The 23,067-nt window shown below is 39.3% G+C and overlaps 2 protein-coding genes across 2 annotated transcripts in view; one reads left to right on the top strand and one right to left on the bottom strand.

The window, feature by feature from the left end:
• The window catches only part of LOC110945855 (protein unc-93 homolog A-like), a 31,529-nt gene extending 31,444 nt beyond the window's left edge, over positions 1 to 85 (bottom strand). The window contains exon 1 of the mRNA XM_051960779.1: positions 64 to 85. The gene's annotated coding sequence lies outside the window, so the exon portion shown is untranslated. The remainder of the gene's footprint in view (positions 1 to 63) is intronic.
• Positions 86 to 4,902: 4,817 nt separating this feature from the next.
• Positions 4,903 to 16,533, top strand: cep41 (centrosomal protein 41). The gene is made up of 11 exons (XM_022196841.2): positions 4,903 to 5,006; positions 5,296 to 5,359; positions 5,484 to 5,531; positions 6,729 to 6,790; positions 7,056 to 7,119; positions 7,211 to 7,352; positions 12,579 to 12,739; positions 12,829 to 12,896; positions 12,988 to 13,102; positions 14,369 to 14,584; positions 15,212 to 16,533. The coding sequence occupies exons 1-11, from the start codon at positions 4,974 to 4,976 to the stop codon at positions 15,319 to 15,321; spliced, it is 1,083 nt and encodes a 360-aa protein (XP_022052533.1). The 5' UTR covers positions 4,903 to 4,973; the 3' UTR covers positions 15,322 to 16,533.
• The last annotated feature ends 6,534 nt before the right edge of the window (positions 16,534 to 23,067 follow it).

Raw genomic sequence — 23,067 nt, 5'->3', positions numbered from 1 at the left:
TGCATTGGACTGTTTCTGTCCTAAAGCAGCTCTCAAATGATTCTGAAACCATTCAAGGGAAACCTGACTGTCTTATTGCTTTGTGGTTTCAGTTTAGAACGAACTGTACATCATGCATGTGTCACAATTCAAAAAGAAAATCCCCACATGATGGTTACAATGATTATGATTAAAAATAAATTGTGATGTACTGTCCAGCCCAAACGATGAGAAAATCATCCTGTGTCACATTTACAGTCCTGTTTTCGCTCACATTAGCACTTCAGTATCATAAACACGTGAAAGGTTTCATGTATGGATAGAGGAGCAGAGCAAAGGTTTACTGCATGCTTCTTCATCGTTCTTTTCTTTTCCAATGCATATTTTTACAACATGATAGCTTGTTGTTGTTTGGACAGCATGACAGCAACATAGAGACTCTCCAGTTCGCTCTGTTTTCTCAGCTGTAGTTGAAGTGAAACAAACCTCTTGTTCAAACCAGGTCTGGATGAATTTCTCAAGATGTGAAGCAAAGTGAATGCATGTTTTATTATGTTTCTATCTAATCATATTCGACCAGTCCTCAGTGAATGGGTTTTGTGTCCTGTGAAGACAGAAATGCTGCTTTAACGGCTTGTGGGGTGAATGAATATATGAAATTCAGTTTAATATGTCAGCCTGAAAGTTGTCACTGCAGTCTCTCAAATTAAATGTTTGTTTTATGTTTTTAACCAGCTGAAGGGGTAGTTCTCCATCACAGATTACAAAATAGGGAACAGGTTATGAAACTAGGTAACAAGTCTAATTATGTCAACCAGTAATGTGGAACTGCTCTTATCAGCCCCGATAAAGCATTAATCAGTGACACTGCCTCAAATGTAGCATAATAAGGACAGATGTGACATTTTGCACACAGTGCTGCACGACAGACAGACAGACAGACAGACAGACAGACAGACAGACAGAAACCTTGATTGATCTGGCAGTGGGAAAATTTTCAAGAAATAGTGCAAGAAAAGGAGCAGAATACAAAGACAAAGACTGTTAGTCTTTGTTTCTGCATTCCTTTGTTTGTCTATGTGTTCAGTTTGACTCCAATGGAAAAGAAACAGTGTGTTTGCACTTTAGTTTGCTGAGATTCAGCAATGGATATAGGGAAATATACTTTCTTATCTGGCTGGAGTGAGCGGATGATTAGCTTAGCTTAGCACACATACAGTGTGTTTTATGCACTTTGAGAAGGCCTGTGTCGGCTCCAGGCTCTGAACCATACGGTCCAGGTACAACCAAACATGTCGTCTCCTGTCTCTGTTCCTGCGTGAGATCTTGAAGGACAGGATCTGAACACATAGCAGGCATGAGGAGGGTGCCTGGAAGCAAATTATAATCCAAAACCAATATGAGGAATTAAAAAATATAACAAAGGCTAAAAGCAACACGTGTGCTGCAGAAAAAGCAGGAAGAAAAATCAGCTAAAAACTTTCAGTTGTGTGAATGCAGAAAAAATTAGTTGTCAATTTCACTGCTTCATGGATTGATCTGACTATATATACAGTTGTCCATCCATCCATTATCTATACACTGTTTAATTCTCATTAGAGTCATGAGGGGGCTGGAGTCTATCCCAGCTGACTTAGGGTGAAGGCAGGGGATGTCCTAGACAGGTCACCAATCTTTCAGGGTTACTTATAGAGACAAACAATCACACTCACATTCACACCTATGGATAATTTAGAATCCTCAGTTAACCTCAGCATGTTTTAGGACAAGCCAGAGTACCCACAGAAAACCCACATGCAAACTCAATGCAGAAAGATCACGAGACACGAACCGGGGATCTTCAAGCTGCAAGGCGAAAGTGCTAACCACCAAGCTGCTGTGCAACCCTATATACAATTGTGTATTACATTAAATGATTGTGTTGTTTAGACATATTCTTATAAGGAATAAGAAATTTAGCCTTATTCTTGAGCTCCCCTCTCATTATACTGAGCTCCACGGGACCTTATCTGTTGTCTCTGTTCTTTATGTTAACATGCTGCTGTTACGACTAATTTCCTTTTAGGATCAATAAATTATATTTTATCTTTCATTAGGTGGTGTTTTTATGCATGTAGATCTGCTGTATTGAGCATGAGCAGGTTAGGTGTTCATCGTGAGCTACCATGTTGATGTACCCAAGTATACAAAGAAAACCGCAATTGTAGTTCTAAAAGCCAAGATGAAAACCTGAACTTTTATTCTGCTTTGTAGTACAGGCCTCATGTCAGATTTGTTTAAAGTGGATGTTGGACTGTGAGAAAGAAGTCCCTCCTACTGTCCACTGGACAGGACGTCTCTACACGTTTCATAATGATCAGTCCAAATTACTAAAATCTATTTCTAAATGTTCTTATGTCTGTAAAGAGAGAGTCATACATGGTTGCAGAAACAAGATAAATACATGCACGTGTATTTTAGAGTTTTAATATCAGTAATGTTTTTGACAGCTGTAATAATGAAGCGGTTTCAGACTTTGTCCAAGAAGAAAGACTCAATAACTCATGACTAAACTCTGAGTACTTGGCAATCATCAAGAGTCATAATCTGTGGTAATCATGAGATGATAGTATCCATGACGATGAGGTGTTGGTTACCTGACAGACTTTGAAACTGTTTACAAGAAAATTACTGTGATTATTTAGATAAACTATACTCTCAAATAGCACAGAGTACAAACAATAAAAAATGCCCTTTGCTGAACTGTTTTGAATCTTTTATTTGACTCTATATACAAATTCTCCAAGAAGCAAGTAAAAAATGAACATTGTTGGACACAGCAAAACTCTGCTGGGCTGTGGTTTTACCCGAGGTTTATTTTTACAGACTTTTACAAACTGCTGCACCCAATTGTTAAGAAACTGTTCAGTGAGGCTGCATGTCTTTTATTGTTTTTATGACTGTATATATACATGATTAAATCTTCTTGTCTGAGATTTACCACCGTGGACTGCTGGGAATCCTGTGAAACAAAGCTTGCAAAGAAATCAAAATGATAATCTTACATCTCAGTGCCAGACACCCCAGGACACTATCAGAGGTTCATGTTCTGATGAATCAGAGAGACATCCACAAAATTCTGCAGCTAATTTTAATGTTGGGACTGATCAGTGCACATTCTGTCTAATCATGTTAATGCACACACATGAACTTATTAAACACAAACTGCAGTCTCACACGTACACACGCTTCCTGTTGTTAGCACTTCAGAAGAAGCTGAAATAAAAATTCTGATGTGTGTTTATAAATTTGTTGGTTGTACAAATATCTGACAATCTATAGAAATGCTCTACTTTAGATTAAGTTACAAAGAAACACAGAGTTTGCAGGAAATTACACTGGCTTGATCCTGTAATGATGGTTCAGTTCACATAGTAAATAATGATTAATAAGTACAGACATTTAGACTAATTGGAATTCCTCTCCTAATTGTAAATAACCTGATCTGAAGGTAAAGTGAACCTGATCAAACATGAGCTGTTATTCAACTTTTTCTCAGGGCATTTATTTGAGCAGCAGATGGAGCCAGAGTCCATTTATAAAGAATCTGGTCCTGGACAGAAACAGTGATACTGCAGGTGTCTACAGCTCCTTTGATCCTCCACTGGAACCTTTTCAACTTCCATTCAGATCCTCATCATGGTCTCTGACTTCTGTCCTCACATATCTATACTCATATATCTACATCGAACTCAGCTGATAGAGCAACAGTCCATGTTGTGACTCTCGGAGCTACAATCTGTACCGCATGCATGGCTGCATGTTTTAGAATGTGGTCATCGCTAATGTAAAGAATACATCATGCATAGTTGAAAACATATTACTGTTTTAAAATATCACTAATAAGGCATTTGAGTTTTTTTAATTGAATTTCCCTTCGGGGATAAATAAAGTTATTGTACTGTATTGTATTGTATTTTGTCACTGTTTTTTTTGTTTATGTTTACCATGTAAAATATTTCTGAGCCCTGACTCAGGTCAGGGGGCAAAGTACAGATAACTGAAGTGATAATAAAAATATTCAGGTCAATATATATAATAATACTGTCAAGTCTTAACCCTTAAAACTTCAATCAGTTCGGTAAATTTAAAGAATAAAAAATATTGAAAGTTCTAAAGCACAATATTCTAACAATCAACTAAATTTGTACAGTGTACATACTTTATTTAACATAACAAAAACAAATTATCAATGAAGTAAACGTGAAAAATACTGAATATGCGTCTATATTTACAGTTTAACAGTTTTTCAAAAATCACAAAAACATGTCCAAAATGACTCATAATTGGTCCAGAATGGAAATATTAGCCCAAAGTTACTCAAAATGTGTCCAATGTAAATTACAAATTGTCCACAATGACTAGAAATGGATCAATGTTAGTACAAAATCTTTTTAAGACATTTGAAGACATTTCTGATAAATTTGTTAAATATAAAATATTGGTGGGTCTTAACTCTCGGTAATTGCAATGTTTAGGTAAATTTATGTGATAAGTAACATTGTAAGGTCTAAAACTCAATTTCTAAATTAGTATTATAATAACTTTAGGGGCTTAATCCTAATGTGCTATTATACGGGTAAATTTGTTTAATTTCTGGGGTTAAGTCAGTGCAAAATTGTCAAGTGAACAAATTAAGTTAAAGATATTCTTTGTACAGCTAAAACAAACAGGTTGGAAGAGATATCGGAGAAAAACATAAAATCTCCTAAAGAAGTACAAATCTTTGTTATTATATCTAAAATGGACAATGCAGTCTGATGATGCGACCTGAACGCAGCATGTCATTAAGGTGGAGCATCTCCCGCTGCTAAGCAACTAGCTAGCTGGTTCAACGGCTGTCGAGAGAGTGGTGCAGCATCGACCTGTCTGATTGGTCGCTCCAGGAGCAGCGACGAATCAGCGCTGAGATTATTAAACTTGTATATTGATGTTTCACATTCCGGTTTAAAAAGATGTCGCTGAGTCGGGGTATCGGCAGTGTCGAGGTAACGTTAGTAAAATGACAGCATTGCTTTTATTATGTAGCCGCTAACTTACAGCACTGCCGTGTCGTTAACTTCATGCAACCTATTGCTTGTATAGCACGGACCAAGACAAGCTAATGTTGCTATCCCAGCAAGCTAGCAAGTTAGCTATGAAGTGTTAAGTTACCATGTCAACGGCACCTGTGAGAATGATAACGTTAGCTTGGTTATGCACTCTGTGTAAAAGTCAGGCCTCATACATTGCTTTAGGTTTTAGGGTTAATGAAACACTGTTGTTTCCTCCCTGCAGTACATGAAAAAGAAGATACCGACAAACGCAAAGTATGAACACGTCAAAACTAAGCTGGACACAGGTATCTTTGTCATATACAGATATATATATATTTTTTTATTTATATGCTGTTTATTACCTCTCCAGCAGTTAAAGTGTTTTTGGCCTCTACATCATGTTTGTTAATGCTATCTTTTCTTTGACAGGATGCAGTCTTACAAAGTTGTTGGAGAAACAGGAAGAGGATAAAAAATGTGAGTAACTCGTGAAAAGACACCCAGAAAATGACTGACTGTAAAAAAAAATAAAACAAAGCGGAGCACTGTTTAATTATTCTTATGATGGTATATTATTTTACCTATATTCTGTACAGTATTACCATGTTTTACTGTTTGAAATAGTTGTATATGACCAATTCAACTCATTAAATGAGTGATATCAGTACCGACACTATAATAGGTCCTATTATAAAACTTGTAGCCCATAAAATATCTGCAAAAGATATTGTTTATTTTTTATGTAATCCCATCAGTAACTATGAGTGTAATTTACATTAGAAATACCAAGAAGATAATCTACAACCTAAATATTGCAAATGAGACCAGAGTATAGCCTTTAAAGCAAATGTAACACCTGATTATGCTATAAACTGCAAATATTTCTGTGGTCCCAATTATTTGGTTACAAGATATGTTAAAGTTTGCAAAGACATGCTTTTACATTTGCCACAGATATAAAGTTCTGTATATTTGCACACTTTGTTTGATTCAGATAAAAGTAGTTGCAGATTTGAACTGGGCTCTATCAGCCAGTTTTGTCATTACAAGGGATTTATTTTTAAGTATGTTTCTAAGCAAGTTAATATGCACAGATGCTTTAGTATTCTTTTTGTATGCTGTGTATGACACATGACCAAAGCAGGTGCTTAAAGATGATATCCATTTTAGTAAATGATCAACCCCACATGAAGTCTTCATTCTTGAAATCACTGTATTTAAGATTCATATTTTGCTTTTTCTGTGTTTCACAGACACAATAGATAAGAGTTTTTTTTTTATAGATCCTTACAGTAGCTTCAGTATCCACCCAAAGGACACTTAACAGGTACTGCAGTTTTGACCCCAGTAGATTGGCAGACCCTCCTGGACTGCTAATTTACTCTGTTGGACCTATGACCTTAGCTCAGTCTATGGGCATCTTACAAACACTTTGTATTCTGCGCAAATGTGAACATGTGGATCAAATTGTCCAATTTGACAAGACCATATGAAAGTCACTCGCTCACTCTCCTAGAAAAACAATCCTTTTAATGATCTTTTCTTATAGTAAAGTGCATGAGAACTATTTTCTGTGCATTTAAGTTAAGATTTCCCAATCTGGTGATTTGCTACTGCGACATCATTTTTCTCGATGTACACTGATGTGTTTGTTTCTTTTCTTCTTTTTTCAAGATTGCCGGTACCGAAAGGATGACATCTTTAAACGGCTAAAGGTGACAACATTTGCACAATTAGTAAGTACAGATTTTAATATCTTTAATGTTTTGAAACATTTATGTTGTCACCAATTGAATCTTCAGCCAGAAACTACTTTTGTTCTCTGTTGTGGAGGACATGGAATGAATGCACCGAGAAAACTTGACCCCTATTCAGTAATCAATAATTGACAGACTGCCTGTGTGATTAGCTTTGCACAGACAGCCTGTTCTGCGTTTTACTTTTACTTCTGATTTTGTTGCAGTTTTTTATTCTTTGATTTCCAAATGTTTTTCTCACCAGATACTTCAGGTAGCCTCTGTTTCAGAGCTGAGCGAGAATGGTGGCGAATCACATGGTCCAGAAGGTAACATTTCTGGCAAGATTACTTCTTCACCTAACATGGCTCATTAATGGCACATGTGCAGGGCTTACTGTAACATCTTACTTATTTACAGATGGTCTGTCTGTGGTGTCTGATGCAGACCTGGAGTGTCTGTCTGATCGCACCCCCAGCTCCCCACAGATGTCGCCGCTGTCAGATCATCAGGATGCAGGAGACACCAAGGAAATCTCTTCTGCCAGGTCAACACTTCTGAGGTACTGTACAGAACAGCGCTCTGGAAAACTCCACTGACTGCTACCACACTGTACACACACATTTTCAACATTTCATAGCAAATAACTAATTTATTAATCCAAAAAAAGCATCTTCAGATTAAGTGACAGTGAAAAGAATCATGAGTTGCAACCCTACAGTAGAATACTGCTTTACTGGCTGACTTTTTTTGTCTGATTTTTATATTTGTGACCATCGTAGCTGGTAGGTTAGATCTGCAAATGAATCAATACTAAATCGCTGTTAAATAGCAATTTCTCTCAGATTACATGATTTTATGTCCTAAAGTTTTGAGATTTTTAGAAATCTTAGAGAGGTGTATAAAATTCTCTTCAAAACAAATCAACATGGTGAGAAAATACTGACATAAACTCTTTATGTCAGTACAGTGTTACGCAGTGTTTCATAAGCACAGGTTTACACCATCGCTATCACACCCACGAACCCCTACCTTAACCACACGCATCTGTAACCCTGCACCCACCGTACATTGTCTGTGTCTGCCCCCAACATGCTGTACACCCACTTTGGGATCTCTGAAGGCATCTAGGAGTCCTCTACCCCACCCCTCTGTATACTGCACAGTAACTTCCCTCCATCTGTTCTCACCTGCATCCTCTCCCCTCTCCAGCTTACCCTCACGAGTGTAACTCTATCTCACAGCCTTTGTAATGGCAGAGCTTTTAGGTCAGTTTCACTTTGTGGTGAGGACAGATAGAGACAAAAAGCAGGGCAGCACTGGAGCAAACCACCACAAGGGGAGAGTGGTGTGTTTGCTTGATTCACTTCCACACTCACATTTGCTTCAGCGAGTCGTAATGAGCCATTCCCTACTTTATGAAACAAAATCCCTGCTGCAGACTACTGAATCATCAGTGACATAAGTAAAATAAGCAGCTGATGTGGATGTCGTGCCAGGTGTCTTATCAGCTTGCAGGCATGTTTTAAATCATAAATCGAGACAAGTCAGATTATCTAAATCAGCATATATGAATAGCGAGTCTATGTTAACACGTGCACTTACTGTAAAGCATCAACACTGGTATTTAGAACTGTAGTATATCAGTGGTGAAACTCATCAACAAGTGGCCTTCAGTTTAAGGAAGCTCACTACAGAAAGCAAAAAAAATTTCAGAAATTAATGACATTTTCAGTTTTAATTTCTATGGACAATAATAAACCTTCATCAGCTATCTTCTCATATTAGTAGTTTGTATTCTTAATGTATCAATATGACAAGTTTGAAATAAGACAAACCAGAACTTTCCATGCAAAGCCAGGCATTTGGAGTGCAGCCTCCAAATAAGAATTCAATTACAGTGCAATCACATGCGTTCATATAAAATACACCGATCAAGCATGACATTATGACCAACAGCCTAATAGTGTGTTGGTCTCCTAATTCTGTTAAAACTCCACTGACCCAGTGGGGCATGGACACAGGACCTCTGGGGATGTCCTGTAGCACTGGGATGGTGGCAGTGAATTCTGTGGGTCCTGTGGGTTGCAGGGTGGACCTATCTAGATCAGGCTTATCCTGGTACATCCCACAGAACTTCAGTAAGATTTGGATCTGGGGACGGTGGGAAATTCGACAGACGGACCAGCATCAGATGGTTGGAGATTGTGCAAACTAATATGAATTGCATGTTAAAGACAATACTGACAAAGTAAAGAATACTCAAATTCAGTTTCAGTGGGAACAGTATTGTTGGTCACCTTTTTTTGCCAGTGCATCAAAGTGTGGTGTCAGTTTGGTTGTGGCAATTCTCAGGATGGATCTGAGGTGTTTATCAGTTAACTGGGATCTGTGGTATGCTTTGTTGATGTTCATCACGCTAAATGTCTGCTCACACATGTAGGTAGATCTGAACAACACCAGCATCCTCTGTGCCATCTTCCCAATGTTTGGAAACTTGGCTTCACTTAGGCCCCGTCCACACGAAGACGAAACGAGGTCTAAATGCATAAGTTTCTTGCTGAATCTGCGTATCATCCACACGAAGACGGCGTTTTGGGGGTCTGTAAACGATCATTTTTGAAAACAAGTTTCAGAGTGGAAAGATTTTGAAACACCGTTTACGCAGCTCCATGTGTATGGGCGATCCACTGCTTTTCAGAACGATTGCGTCATAGTTTCGTATCTTCATTCACACGCATGCGCCACACGCGGCCACGACAACAACAATGGCGGCGTACAGTGTAGCAAATGTGCTGATGAAGCTGTTTGTTTACAACTTTTGCCGCAAGTGCGCATGCCCACAGTTTTTTTTCTTCTGTTTGCATGTGTTTCCGTCATATCGTTGCAGCGCCCCTAGAGGTCTGGCATGTGTTTTACAGTGTTTCCATGCGTAATCGAGTGCATTCGTGTAGACGGACACATTTTCTGAGACACCTTCGTCTTCACGGCGATCGTTTTTGAAACTGTTCAGCATTTCGTCTTTGTGTGGACGGGGCCTTAGTGAAGCGTAAAAGTCATTCAGTTTAATGGAGCTGAGCTTCTCCTTCAAGACAGAGTCACTTTGAAGATCAATCAGTTCCAACTGCAACTCCTAAGGTGCTGTTTCTGGGTCTTTGTGACAAAGGACATGATACCAGCTGAAGTGTCTTGTCAGTTTTTTCAAAATCAGAGAACCGACGGCAGAATTCTCCGTGTAGGTCTTCTAGTGATTCCTTATATTTCATCACATGTTGACTGGCCTCTGTCAGCGTCGCCAATGTAGGGAAATGAGCAAAGGATTTTTTTTTTACATTTGTCTTGAGAATAAAGTCAGTTTGGCTTTAAAGGCTGTCACATTTGTGTACATTTCGTGCACAAATTGATCTTTCCCTTTCAGCTTCACGTTCAGCTCCTTCATGTGTGTCAGTATGTCCATGGCAAAAGCAAAATCACAGAGACAGTCAGCTCAGGAAAATCATCGGTTTTCCCGGTTAACTCCAAAAATGAGCTTATCTCGCCTTTGAGCTCCCACACTCACTGACATACTTTCCCCAAACTTAACCAGCGGACATGAGAGTGGTAAAGCAAGTCCTGGTGATCAGCATCAGTTTCTTCTAGAAACTTAATGAACTGATGATGCTGAAGCCCTCTCACTGTATAAAGTTAACGAGTTTTACAACTGGATCCACAACATGATCAAGATGCAAAACAGACTTACAGAGTGCCTCCTGATGGATTAGGCAGTGTAGGAAAATCACATCCAGCTCAGGGTTTTCCTCCTTCACCTTATCCTGGATTCTTTTCAGCAGCCCGTTGTTTTTCCTGTCGAGTTTGGCGATCCATTCGTGGTGACATTGGCGAGTTTTCACCACGGCCACTTCATCCTCTGGATGACTCCGACACCCTGTCCTACAGTCCTCTCCACGTGTTTTCCCCTTCATGTATTCCATGGTCAAAAAATCCTCCTTTGTCTCAAAATGTTCATTAATCCCGCTAATAAAAATTAAAAGCTAAGCAGTGTCTTTTATGTCATCACTTTCGTCTAGTGCTAATGAGCATAGCTGGAAGGACTCCGCTTTTTCGTTCAGTGAGCTGGTTAAGTCTTTGTCGATTAGTTCAACACTGCAAGTAACTGTCCTGCTGATAAACTATTTTTTCAAATTTGTTTTTGCTCTCTGGACACAGGAGACCTCCTATCTCTACCATGCATTCTTTCAAAACCTCCCCTTCGGAGAAAGGCTAACTAGCCTTTGCTATTTTGAATGCTAGCAAATAACTTGCCTTCGTGCTTGACTCTTGAATCGTAGTTCGCCGAAAAAACTAATTTTGCTGAGTGTGTAAACTGGCTGCCAGCCTCTGAGCCATAGCTGTTTGTTCTTGCGCTGACTGGTTGCTAGCGTAGTTAGCATGCTTCGTGGAAAAGTGCTGGCTGATATTGTAGTCTTTAAATACCGCAATGGTTTCATTGCAAATAAGACATACAACCTTTGAAAGGACTTCAGCGAAAAAATATTGAGTATTCCACTCCTTCAGAAACACTCCATACTCACTGTCAACTTTTCTTTTCTTTGATCCACTCATTGTTACGGCAGGGCGCAACGCAGCTGCAAAGTAGAAGAAGAGAAAATAAACCAACAAAGGTCACTTGTGTCTGGAGTGCGCCATCTAGTGGTGACAACAGAAACGTCGGGTACTGCAGGGGAAGGCCAAATGAATCTGGTCTTTACTGTAATTTCGTCAATTCTAATATTGACAAAATTATTTTGCGGGCCGGATTGGAAAGCCCAACGAAATAATTGGTATGTGGGCCAATTATGGGCATGGGCCGTAGTTTGCCCATGCCTGGCTTAGCTCTGTCGTGTTCCCTGAACCACTCCTGAGCAGTTTTTGTGGTGTCGGGGTGCATTGTCCTGCTGAAGGTTAGCCTAGCCCTGCTAGACCCATGTTCTGAAGGCCCAAGGGTCTAGGGATGCTCGACAGGGAGGGAGGCGGGCTACAACCAATCAGCGCAACGAATAGGCTCCTAGAGCGCCGGAAATCAGAGGATGCGGTAGTTCGGTGAAGCCTTATTTATACAGTCAATGGGTGAAGCTCAAGTATATTACAGACATGTTAACAGAAAGATTATTCAGAGTCGGTGCTAATGGAGCTCAACGACTGTTGTCGTTTTTGTTGTCGACCCTGGCAGAGAATTAAATTCGTTGCCGTGGGTTGTCTAGCGCGGCTAGGCTAGTTGTTTCCGGTTGTTTCTTTCAGAATCGTCGCGCCTCTGTCGTCACTTAGTTACGCCCACCTTCTGACTCTACACTTCATGGTGATTCGTCCGGCCAGTTTTAGGAGAATCCAGCCTCGAGCCTTATGGAGGGTAACTAGACCCACCCTGGCAGAGAATTAAATTCGTTGCCGTGGGTTGTCTAGCGCGGCTAGGCTAGCTGAAGGTGGCAATTGGCATCAAAGACTGCTGTTGCCATAGGGGGCACTTGGGGGTTGCTTGACCTGTATTGTTTAGGTGGGTGGTTCATGTCAAACATCCGCATGAATGTCATTACTCAAGGTTTCCCAGCAGAACGTTGCATTATAACAAGATGTTCAATGTTATTCACTTCACCTGACATGTCAGTGGCTGATGGGTGTTTTTTTGAACATTGCAACTTGAAGGAATAGTTCATTGATGGAAAACCAGAGTCATACATAGCAAAACGAATGGTAACAAGGAATGTAAATAAATACAACTAACAAGCACAAACTACGCATTGGTCCTTCCCAGTGTCATCAGCGGTGTAGGCGAGCTGAACGTCGACAGGGACAATCAGACGATGGTGAATGAGTCCATCCCTGAGGCGACTGGCAGGCCCTACCCCGACTGCCCCTACCTGCTGCTGGACGTACGGGACCGTGAGCAGTACGACCGCTGCCACATCATCAGTGGTGGGTGTTGAAAACATGAAGGTGATTCTCAAAGTCTTTTTATGCTGAAAGTTTCCATTTTTAAAAAAAATAATCTCTCTTTCTTACAGCGCATAGTTTTCCCGTCGCCATGTTGACTCGGACAATGAACCCCTACACCAAAGAAGTGCTGGAATACGTATCCTTCGACAAATGCAACCATAATTTACCCCATGAAGGCATATTTATTGACTTTACTGACTCGATAGACCTTAACCATCAAACTTTAGAAAAATGCAGCGGGGAAGATCATCATCGTGTATGATGAGGATGAAAGGATAGCCAGTCAGGCAGCTAACACCATGTGCCAACGAGGATTTGAGAATGTGTTCATGCTCTGTGGAGGTAAGATCTAATGTCACAGGACTTTGGTGAACTACAAATCTAATCCATAGTGAAGCTCTGAGTCCTGTATCTAAATGTAAACACACTGAGCTTGTATGCGTGACACTGATATTAAATTATGCTTTGAGAAAAAAAATCTTTGGCCAAATTGCTATTTCAGCCTTTCGTGCAACAGTCCTAGTGTTTGATCTGGAAAAAGCAGGGCCCCATGCTGATCCTGGCATTCATCTTAACAAACAGGAGTAGAGAACGACGTCAAAAAGTTTATTGGATTGTGGATGTGCAGCTGACAAATCTGCAGCAGCTGTGTGATGCTATCAAGTCAATATAGACCAAAATCTCTGAGGAGTGTTTCCAGCACCTTGTTGAAAGTATGTCACAAAGAATTAAGACAATTCTTAAGGCAAAAGGTGGTCCAACCTTTTACTAGCAAGGTGTATGTAATACAGTGGCCAGTGAGTGTGTGTGTGGGTCTATATATGTGTATATATGTATACGTTTAGACCACTTTTAGAGTCACGTCACAGCACAGATATCATTACAACAATACTAAGGAAAATTCTTTAATCTGTGTCTTAGGTCAAAAAAGCTTCAGATATTTTTATTTTAACACAGATTGAGCTAAATATTTTAGAGACAACCTCACAGCTGCCATGTCCACTGCGTCACAGTGTTTTACAGAATGACAGTGTCCAGATTTTATTCTGATCTGAGGATGAATCCAGGATGTCACTGCCTTTGTCCTTCCATTGATGACAGGTTGATCATAAATGCAGTCATGTTGAAAATAGTCCTTGGGTTTTGATCTAATGTCTGTTTGGTGTGTTTTAAAGACATAAATTTTGCCAATGAATGCCTTTTGATATGTGCTTTGTTATCGACTTTATTAACGAGGAAATGAAACGCTGTGTCAGACATCCGCCTCAGGCTCAGCTGGGGGGAGACGTCATAGAGACAGGTTGTTGAGGATCACCTGCCAGCGAACAGATTAGGTTCACTGAGGTTAGGTTAGGTTCACTGTCACCATGGGAACCACTTTTTATAAATAATGAATCTCTCTTTATCCAAAGAGATTGTGTGTTCTATGTCACAACATAGATGAAGCTATATATTAAATAACACAAGTGTCATCTTCAATTTAAACTGTTCAGTGGTGGTTTTGCAACATTTACATAAGACTGACTGTATCTCACACAGTTTATGTTAGTGAAGTGTTGCATTATGCATTTTACCAAACCACTGTTCCCCTCTATTCTCCTTCACCAGGTCTTAAGATAATCGCTCATAAATTTCCCAGTGGAATGACAACGGGCTCCATCCCTACATCCTGCCTGCCCAGCACAACGTCAGCGAAGGGGAGGAAATGCTCTGCACCTCAACATCCAGCACAGGCAGCAGAGAAGAGGTGGCGGTTCACATCAGATGAGCTGGCCAAGATTCAGGAGCAGATGGAGGAAATACTCATCCCCAGTAACTCCAACAGTAAGAATTTGAAACTGAAAAACCATTAGTTCCGTTTATAATTACAGCAGTAGGTACCACATTATTTAAGGCACCAATGTCTGAAATAGGCATTTGTCCCAGGCAGAAGTATTTACACTACTGTTCAAAAGTTTGGGGTCACTTACAAATGTCCTTATTTTTGAAAGAAAAACTTTTTTTTTTCAATGAAGATAACATTAAATATTTTTTTTGTAAACAGTCTAGACATTATTAACATGGTAAATGACTATTCTAGCTGGAAATAGTATTGGCATAAAAACAAGTTTTATTGTGTTTTGTGATTGTGATAAACTTAGAGTTGTTCATGTATAATGGCCTCTACTTCTGCCATTTCTTCAGCTTTGTTTCCCATGTTTACGTTGTTTTTTCTAGGTAATTATAGGAAAAAATGTCACAGATAAAGTGTTACAGATCTTTATTTTCAGTGGAAATCATAAAGTAGGACTGGACAGCTCTGAGTGGTCTCTACTTCCTGATTCAGATTTCATATTTTTGCACCTTGAAGTACTACTATCTTGCAGTTTGAAGTAATGAATTAAAATCTAAGAGCACATATTTTGACATTCTGCACTTAAATGCTATTTATGTCCTGTGTGTTTATTGCAGGTCGCATGAGCAGCCGGATGTCGACCAGCAGCTCGCACTCTAAAGCGTCCAGTCGTCAGAGTTCTGGGAGAGGCAGCAGCAGGGTTCAAAGCAGCAGAGCCTGGAAATAACCCCCACCCTCCCTCAAGCACACAAATATACACAAACATACCTCCAACACAAAGTCCATTTATTTCAGGTTACTTCCGTCCAGCTCTATTTGTGTAAAGAAACAACTCTGGCTGCAAAATACAGTCAAAGGTGGACAAGATAGACCAGAACTATCTAACTGCAGCTCAGCTACTATTTACTTTCTGGTGCCTGCTACCATCTTTTACTCCACAATGTCCTGTGAATGTTGAAAGTGGCTTATTAAAGTTAGCTTTTCAGCTCTGGAAATTGGGATGGTGATTGTCAGTACAACAACTTGTATATTTAAACCTGACATCTGGACAACGGTATGGTATTTACTTATGGAGCTTTATGTCCGAAAGTAGTATTTTCCTCTTGATGTCCTTTTTATTGTTTTAATCAGTGATGTACATTTGACAGTTTGCACCGTGCCTCGTCTGTGAACCTGAGAACTGAGGGCTCTTTTTGCACTCCTTGTAACACTACGAATCTGCACAGATAACACTTATTTCTGCTGATGACCTGTTCAGGTATGGCATTACTAACATGATCCTTTTATTTCGGGAGACAGAGTACTGGAATGTTAGTATGACATGAAGGACATGCTGGGAATCTGTATTGCCTGAGTTGTAACGTATTGTAGAAATAATGTTACAGAGCTTGTTCCATTTTGTAAAGTTCAGGAACGTTTGCTGTATTTTTGTAACGTGTCATGACAGTATACAGACAGCCTTTAGATGCAGACGTTTTGCATCTGCTCTTGTTGTCTGTGTGCTTTTGTCAAAAGTGCTATGAGCTGTTTAGACTGACTGATTGGTTGAGGCCTTTGTACAGAAATGTGTGCATACAACAAAATCACAGTGTCACTATAGGATTCATTTCCTACATGTATATTTTAAGAGCAGTATTGCTGATTGGTGGCCTTCTGTTTTTTTGTCGTGCTAGTGGTTCTTGCATGTGCTTTAGCTGAAGACTTTCACACAGCTTCCAGTGAAGTGCGCTTCTCTTCAGCCTTTGTAGTGAGCGATGCGTTTTCACCATCAGTCTTAACCTCATGGTTTTATTTGTAAATGAATGTCAAATAATGTGTTTGCTGTATCAGAATGGACCAAGTGATTAAATTATTGTGGAATTTACTTCAGAACAGACTCTTTAATGTGTGCAGCATCATATTTTGTTTTGTAATATTTAATTAAAGCCTCCAGTACTCAGTTTCCCTGTTTTATTTTCCTCTTTCCAACTAGTTGTGAAGTTAGAGTTACTAAGGTGTTGTTGTATTTGATATAATCCCAGCTCACATCCCAGTGCCAGACACCCCAGGACACTATCAGAGATTCATGTTCTGATTAATCAGAATAACGTCCACAATATTCTGCAGGTGGTTTTGTTGTTGGGACTGATCAGTGCACATTCTGTCTAATTGTGTTAATGCACGCACATGAACATATTAAATGCAAACTGCAGTCTCAGATTTGTGTTTATAAATTTCTTGCTTGTGAAAATATCTGACCATCTATAGAAATCCATACATTATCTATATGCTGCTTAATGCTCTGTAGGGTTACGAGGAGGAATGGTGTCTATCCATCTCTAGAAATGCTCTGCTTTAGGTTAAGTTACAAAGAAACACACTGTGTACACAACATTACACTGACTTTATCCTTTAATGATGGTTCAGCTCACATAGTAAACAATGATTAATAAGTAGGGACATTTAGGCATGAAGAGTCTCTCTCCTAATTATAAATGACCTGGTCTGAAGGTAAATTGAACCTGATCAAACATGAGCTCTTCTTTAACTTTTTCTCAGTGTATTTATTTGACCAGCAGATGGAGCCAGAGTCCATTAATAAAGAATCTGATCTGGACACATGCAGTGATGCTGCAGGTAACTACAGCTTCTTTGATCCTCCACTGCAGCCTTTTCAACTTCCATTCAGATCCTCTTTCCCTCTGAATTATCAAGCATTAAAATAAATGCATAAATAAAAAAATTAAAGCTTGTCCAAAATGACTCAAAAGTTGTCCTTAATGATCTGAACTTGTTTTATTGTTGGGTCCCACTTCAATATTCCAATTAGCCAGATACATTTGTGTAATAAATAATATGGTCGGGTTTTCATCTAAGTGTTTTAAATATTAAGGTGATTTTTTTAAAATACAAAATATTGTAGGGTCTTAACCTCTATAATAAAATTATTCAGGTAGGTTTATATATTACATAATGTTCGATAAGATAAGATAAGATAATCTTTATTACTCCCCATGTCAAGGGAAATTTCCCATGTTACAGCATACAGTGAGCAGCAAGAACTGTGCAGATTATGTGATATAGGATGATGTGATAAAGTCCAGTTTTGTGTTAACATCAGCCAGTGATGCTCATGTTATAAAGTCTTATAGCAGATGGAATGAATGACTTGCGATAGCGCTCCTTCTTACTGGGTGAGTGTCTCAGTCTGCTGCTGAAGAAGCTACTTAAAGACTCCACAGTGTCATGCAGTGGGTGAGAGGGATTGTCCATGATGGATGTGAGCTTTGCCAACATCCTCCTCTCACCCACCTCCTCTATGGAGTCCAGGGAACAGTCCAGGACAGAACTGGCCCTCCTGGCCAGTCTGTTCAGTCACTTTCTGTCCCTTTCAGTGCTCCCTGCTCCCCAGCAGACCACTGCATAGAAAACAGCAGACGCTACCACAGAGTCATAGAATGTCCGGAGCAGAGTCCTGCACACTCCAAAGGACCTCAGTCTCCTCAGCAGGTGGTCTAAAACTTAATATTTCAATTTGTTAGGTAAGTTTGTATAATAAATAATAATTCATGGTCATCCAATTTAAAGTAATTGGCTACATTTATACGATAATATTTTCTGGAACTTCAAATATTTGTTTTTAAAGATAGTTAAATGGAAACTGAGACAAAATATTTAAATGAGTCAGGTAAATTTGCATGATATAAATCACTGAACCGTCTATGGCATCTGACAGACGTCACAGTAGAACTACAGTATGATCCTGAAGGATTAATTGTTCTCCTGGTTGTACTCCTGGTGCTCCTGACCTGACTAACTGCATCCAGTTTAAGATATTGTCTGTGTGAAAACTGCTGTTCCTTGTTTTGGTGGTACCTGCAGACCTACCTTTCATCAGCAATGATGTAAAGGTTGCATCATCCAGCTGCTGACTGACAGAATGTGATGTTTGTGGTCCTCAGAGAAACTGTTAAGTGTGCAGCTACCAGTGGTCACAAACACACAGTGTGCACTACAGGTCCAGGTGTTGACACGCTGGTCTATGAGGTGTAGCATGTTAATGGTGAGCTTAGAGGGTGGACATATGAGAGTTACAATAATTACTGTTTTACAACTTTTAAACAGTTCGAGTCAACATCCAGAGTGGTTATTAGAATTGGAAGGCTTTGATTATCTCCAAATCCTCAACATCTCTGAGTTAGTGCCTGGGACATTAAAAAACTAAACAAGAATGGACACTTCACATCATCCAACCAGTCCGTCATTCAAGATAATCAAAGCCAGATCGAAGGGCTGTAGTGATGTGCTGTCAATCTGTGCAGTCTGGAGTCATCCAGTATCAAACATGTGAATCACTGCCAGCTTTAACATCCAATCCATATGACATGATCACAGTGTTGGATTCTCTCCGTATGATAAACAGCCTCAGACTCTCCAACGCCCTGAGAATCTCCCAGCCGAAGCCAAGATTCACTTTTTCCAGACAGGATATAGCTCCTTCTGACTCTTTACAGACTGAGAAGCACTTCTCCTGACTAATACATTTGAAGTCCTCTTTAATAAAATGATCAAAATCTTTCGGTGGAATGACTTCAGGCGAAGGTGTTCCCTTAAGAATAACAACAATGCACTAATAAATTCTGTGTCAAATGTAAATAACCAATGAGAACCTTCAAATATTTATTCAGTGAGCAGAGTTTAAAAGAAACATGTGCACGCTAATGCACAGCATAAAAAGAACAGAGCACACACAGTTCATAACCTGCATACCTCTGAGTTTGTATCATATTAATTTGAAAGGAACGTCAAATACAAAGTCCTGCAAACAGAACAGATAGCTGACTGCAATTGAAAACAGATCAGATGGTCTGATTTAACCCTCGTGTCGTCCTATGGGTCAAAAAAGACCCGTTTTAAAGTTTGAAAATGTAGGAAAAATATATATTTTCACAGTGAAATTTCTGAGGTCCACATTTTCAACATTTTTGTGAAATCTTTGAATATTTTTTTGGTGGAACAAAAAAGGTTAAAAATGTTTCTAAAGAACATTTACATAAAGAATCCAGTGAATTTTGCTCGATTTTGGTTGATTTTTTTTTTTGTGACTGTTCTTAAAGAAAATATTAGATGTTTTACTGACTTATATGTAGTCATTTTAGATATTTTTAGGATTTTTTTGGGAAGATTTTTACTAATTTTTTGAAAATATTTACAAGAATTTTCTGGCCAAATTTGGGGGATTTTTTTTTTAAATGAAGCTTTTAAGGGAAACTTTAAAGGAGTTTTGGAATTTTTCCTGAAGGTTTTGCATATTTTTACAAATTTTGGGATTTTTTTGCTGAATTATTGGATTTTTTTCTGACAAAGAAACAAGTTTTTTTTGGGTGGCCATAAGTGAAGACAACAGGAGGGTTAAACTATGGTTTCTGCTTTATTCTCTCTGAATAGTTTTGGACAGTCATGAATGTGAAATTAAACTAGTAGTTCTGCTACATTTTGCAGTCATTTGCTGGTAGTTCAGGTCCATTTATATTTGCATAGTGATTGAAGTAGATCAACATGTTTTTCAGCGTTTTTAAGTAGTTAACTATTGAATTTAATCTTTGTTATCTTCATATGCTTCTCCCCTTTAATCAAACCTTTACTGATCTTTTACATTCATCAGGCACCTCTTCACTGCAGAGACTCAGGCAGGTACAAGATGGGGAGAACATTAACAATCCTCAACCCTCCCAGTCATGTAAGTTGTCACACCCCTAGCAGTACAGGAAGAGGAGGAGGAGGAGTGGAAAGTGCAATGGAAAGGTGTGTAAGTTCATGCAGAGGAAATCTCTCTGTGAAGACATGAAAAGACAATGAATGCGTTGGACACCCACGAGCACACATCTGACCGTGGTGTAGTGCATGTTGAGAGCACTTAGCGTTCACACCGCTTCATTATGAACAAACTTCCTGGATCTCAGCCTGAATCACCATCATCACACTGAACTATGACCTGCGAAATTTTTGCAATTAGCTCAGCTGAGCTTTTTGACTTTATTGTATCATATTTTGTTCTTATTTCATCACATTTTATCACATGTACATTGTCAGCTTCGTTAACTTTTCTAGTACCTTTATTAAGTAGAATCAGTTCACTAAACCGGGTTTGTCCCCACAGAGTTGCTTTATTGTTGGTAGCACAAACAGCTCTGCTCTAAAATAGCTTCCCCAGCACTGTCCCTGAGTTTTTACTGCCTGAATAAAATGAACTGTCTCGTATTTCCATCGCTTCAGATGATGTTACTTTGATTTACATTCATTTCCTGGCGACTTACCCGAACTTTGGCCATAACTACAACTTGCCTCAATCTAACCTTAAACCAGCCTTCACCCTTAAATTTAATGACTGAAGGGCTTTTTCAAGTCCCCACAATGTGACTGTGTAATCAGATTTGTGTCCCCACAACATGACTAATACCAGTACACACACATACTGCTGGGCCTGTGGGGAGAGAATTACAGGTATTATAGCAGCAGACAGACAGGTATGTCTGCACTGCTTCAGATATGAGCTGAAAGCTCTGAGAGCAGACCAGCTTAGGGCACTTTAATAACACACTTTTTTGCTAGTGTTTGTGTGACACAGAGAGACCGTGTATAAGCCACTAGAGGACTCTGTTACACAAAGAATAAAGAAAGATGTCTTTGTGTTTGTCATTAAGTGTGTCCCAATTAATGTCAATATATTATTGATAACATGAATGTGTTGTCAGATGTCAAAGAATCTAATGGTTTCGAGATCAAATTCAAACACTTTATTATAAAACACAGCTATGTTCATAATTGTAAAACTAATGGCACTTCAGAGCAATGATTTGATAACTGTGTCATTTTTCTGAATAAATACAGAGAGCAATTATGTTTTGATGATGATTTTTTACATTTCATACGTCTTCCTTTCACGTGAACATTATATATCGTGGAATGTTAAAGCTTTTGCTCGTGTGCAGGCTGTGAACCCATTGGAATATGTTATGGTAAACTCAGATAATAGAAAACTTCATCTGGAGTCATGTTTGTACCCACCTGGTGAATTTACATGTAATATTAACCTTGCTTTTAATTGTTTTTGGTTATCATCAACTCAAAGAAAGACATCTAGCTGTCTAGCTGCTAAATGCTCCACTACAAGATGTGATCAAAAAGTTCAGAGACTGTGCCTACAAAATCTCCCATCTCTCCCGCCACATTTGGAAGAGGAAGAGGAAGTCACAGGGAGCCAGATACACAGAGTAGGGTGGGTGGAGAGCAATACTTGTGCTGCTGTGGCCAACAATCCTGGCACATTGTAACAGCTCAAGATGTTACAGCAGAACTCTGCTTTGATGGCCCAACCCTGGGGGATGAATTCACGGTGCAAAACCAAGTGAATATGGAAGAAAACAATGTGCATACTCCTGGTGCTCCCGAAAGTCACCTATCATACATTTCTTTAAATAAAAATACTTGTCTGAAGATGCCACCAGCTTCTATGTGCTCATCTCTCTGATGTTTCTGTAGCACACTTCTGTAAGTTCACCCGTCAATCATACTGTGTCTGTTGTGACACTGGTTTTCAAAGAATCTGTCTGTGTTTTTTATTTCTGAATAACCTAACACTGGGTGTTTTAGACGCCGTTTTAAGTGGTGATATGGTAAGTTGCCACTATGCTACAGCTCTTAAGTATCATAACAAAAGTAAATATATAAAAATGCTGCAGCTTATTGCTTAAAACTAAGCATGTCAGTTTGAGAATAAAGAGAAGATCATGGAGTTTTTCCCTGTCTTTTGATGTCTCTGTGGTAAAGTGGGACTAAAGCTTCATACAGACCAGTGAGAGCTGTGAAGGAAGAATTCATTATTCCCGATTGAGCTGGGTCACACTCTCTAATCCCAGACCCCTACCTGTCTGACTGCTACAGAGTCATGGGAAAAAACTCTTTTACACTTCGTTTCTCACACACACACACACACACACACACACACACACACACACACACACACACACACACACACACACACACACACACACACACACACACACACACACGCACGCACGTGTAAATACACTCATTCATCCCCCTTCCAAGCTCTCTTTTCTCACCCAATCCTCAGGCTCTCTTGACCAAATCCCTCCTGGAATCTCAGACCTGTGTGTGAACCAGACTGCGGTCTGGCTGATATGAGTTTTTAAAGACTGAGGCCGATACTGAGCCTTCTGCATTGAAGATGCCGGCAGCCTGCAATTCTGTAAATCTGACTGCTTTCATGACAAATAAGTATCAAGCACCTAACTCCAAATTTCCTTTTACTCGATGCAACAAGCCTCTGGAACATGGAACAAAGATATGTCTCATATAATGGACAATAACATGAAATGAATCTTAATAGTAATAAAAAGGAAATATCTCGTTGTGCAATCTGCTGAGAATTAATGAAATATTCATTAGAAGTGTGTAATCAATCAAACTG

The sequence above is a fragment of the Acanthochromis polyacanthus genome, chromosome 16 (genome assembly GCF_021347895.1).
Source record: "Acanthochromis polyacanthus isolate Apoly-LR-REF ecotype Palm Island chromosome 16, KAUST_Apoly_ChrSc, whole genome shotgun sequence".
Taxonomy (NCBI): Eukaryota; Metazoa; Chordata; class Actinopteri; family Pomacentridae; genus Acanthochromis; species Acanthochromis polyacanthus.
Note: the sequence above shows the minus strand (reverse complement) of the source record. Positions and strands in the feature narration are given on the sequence as shown.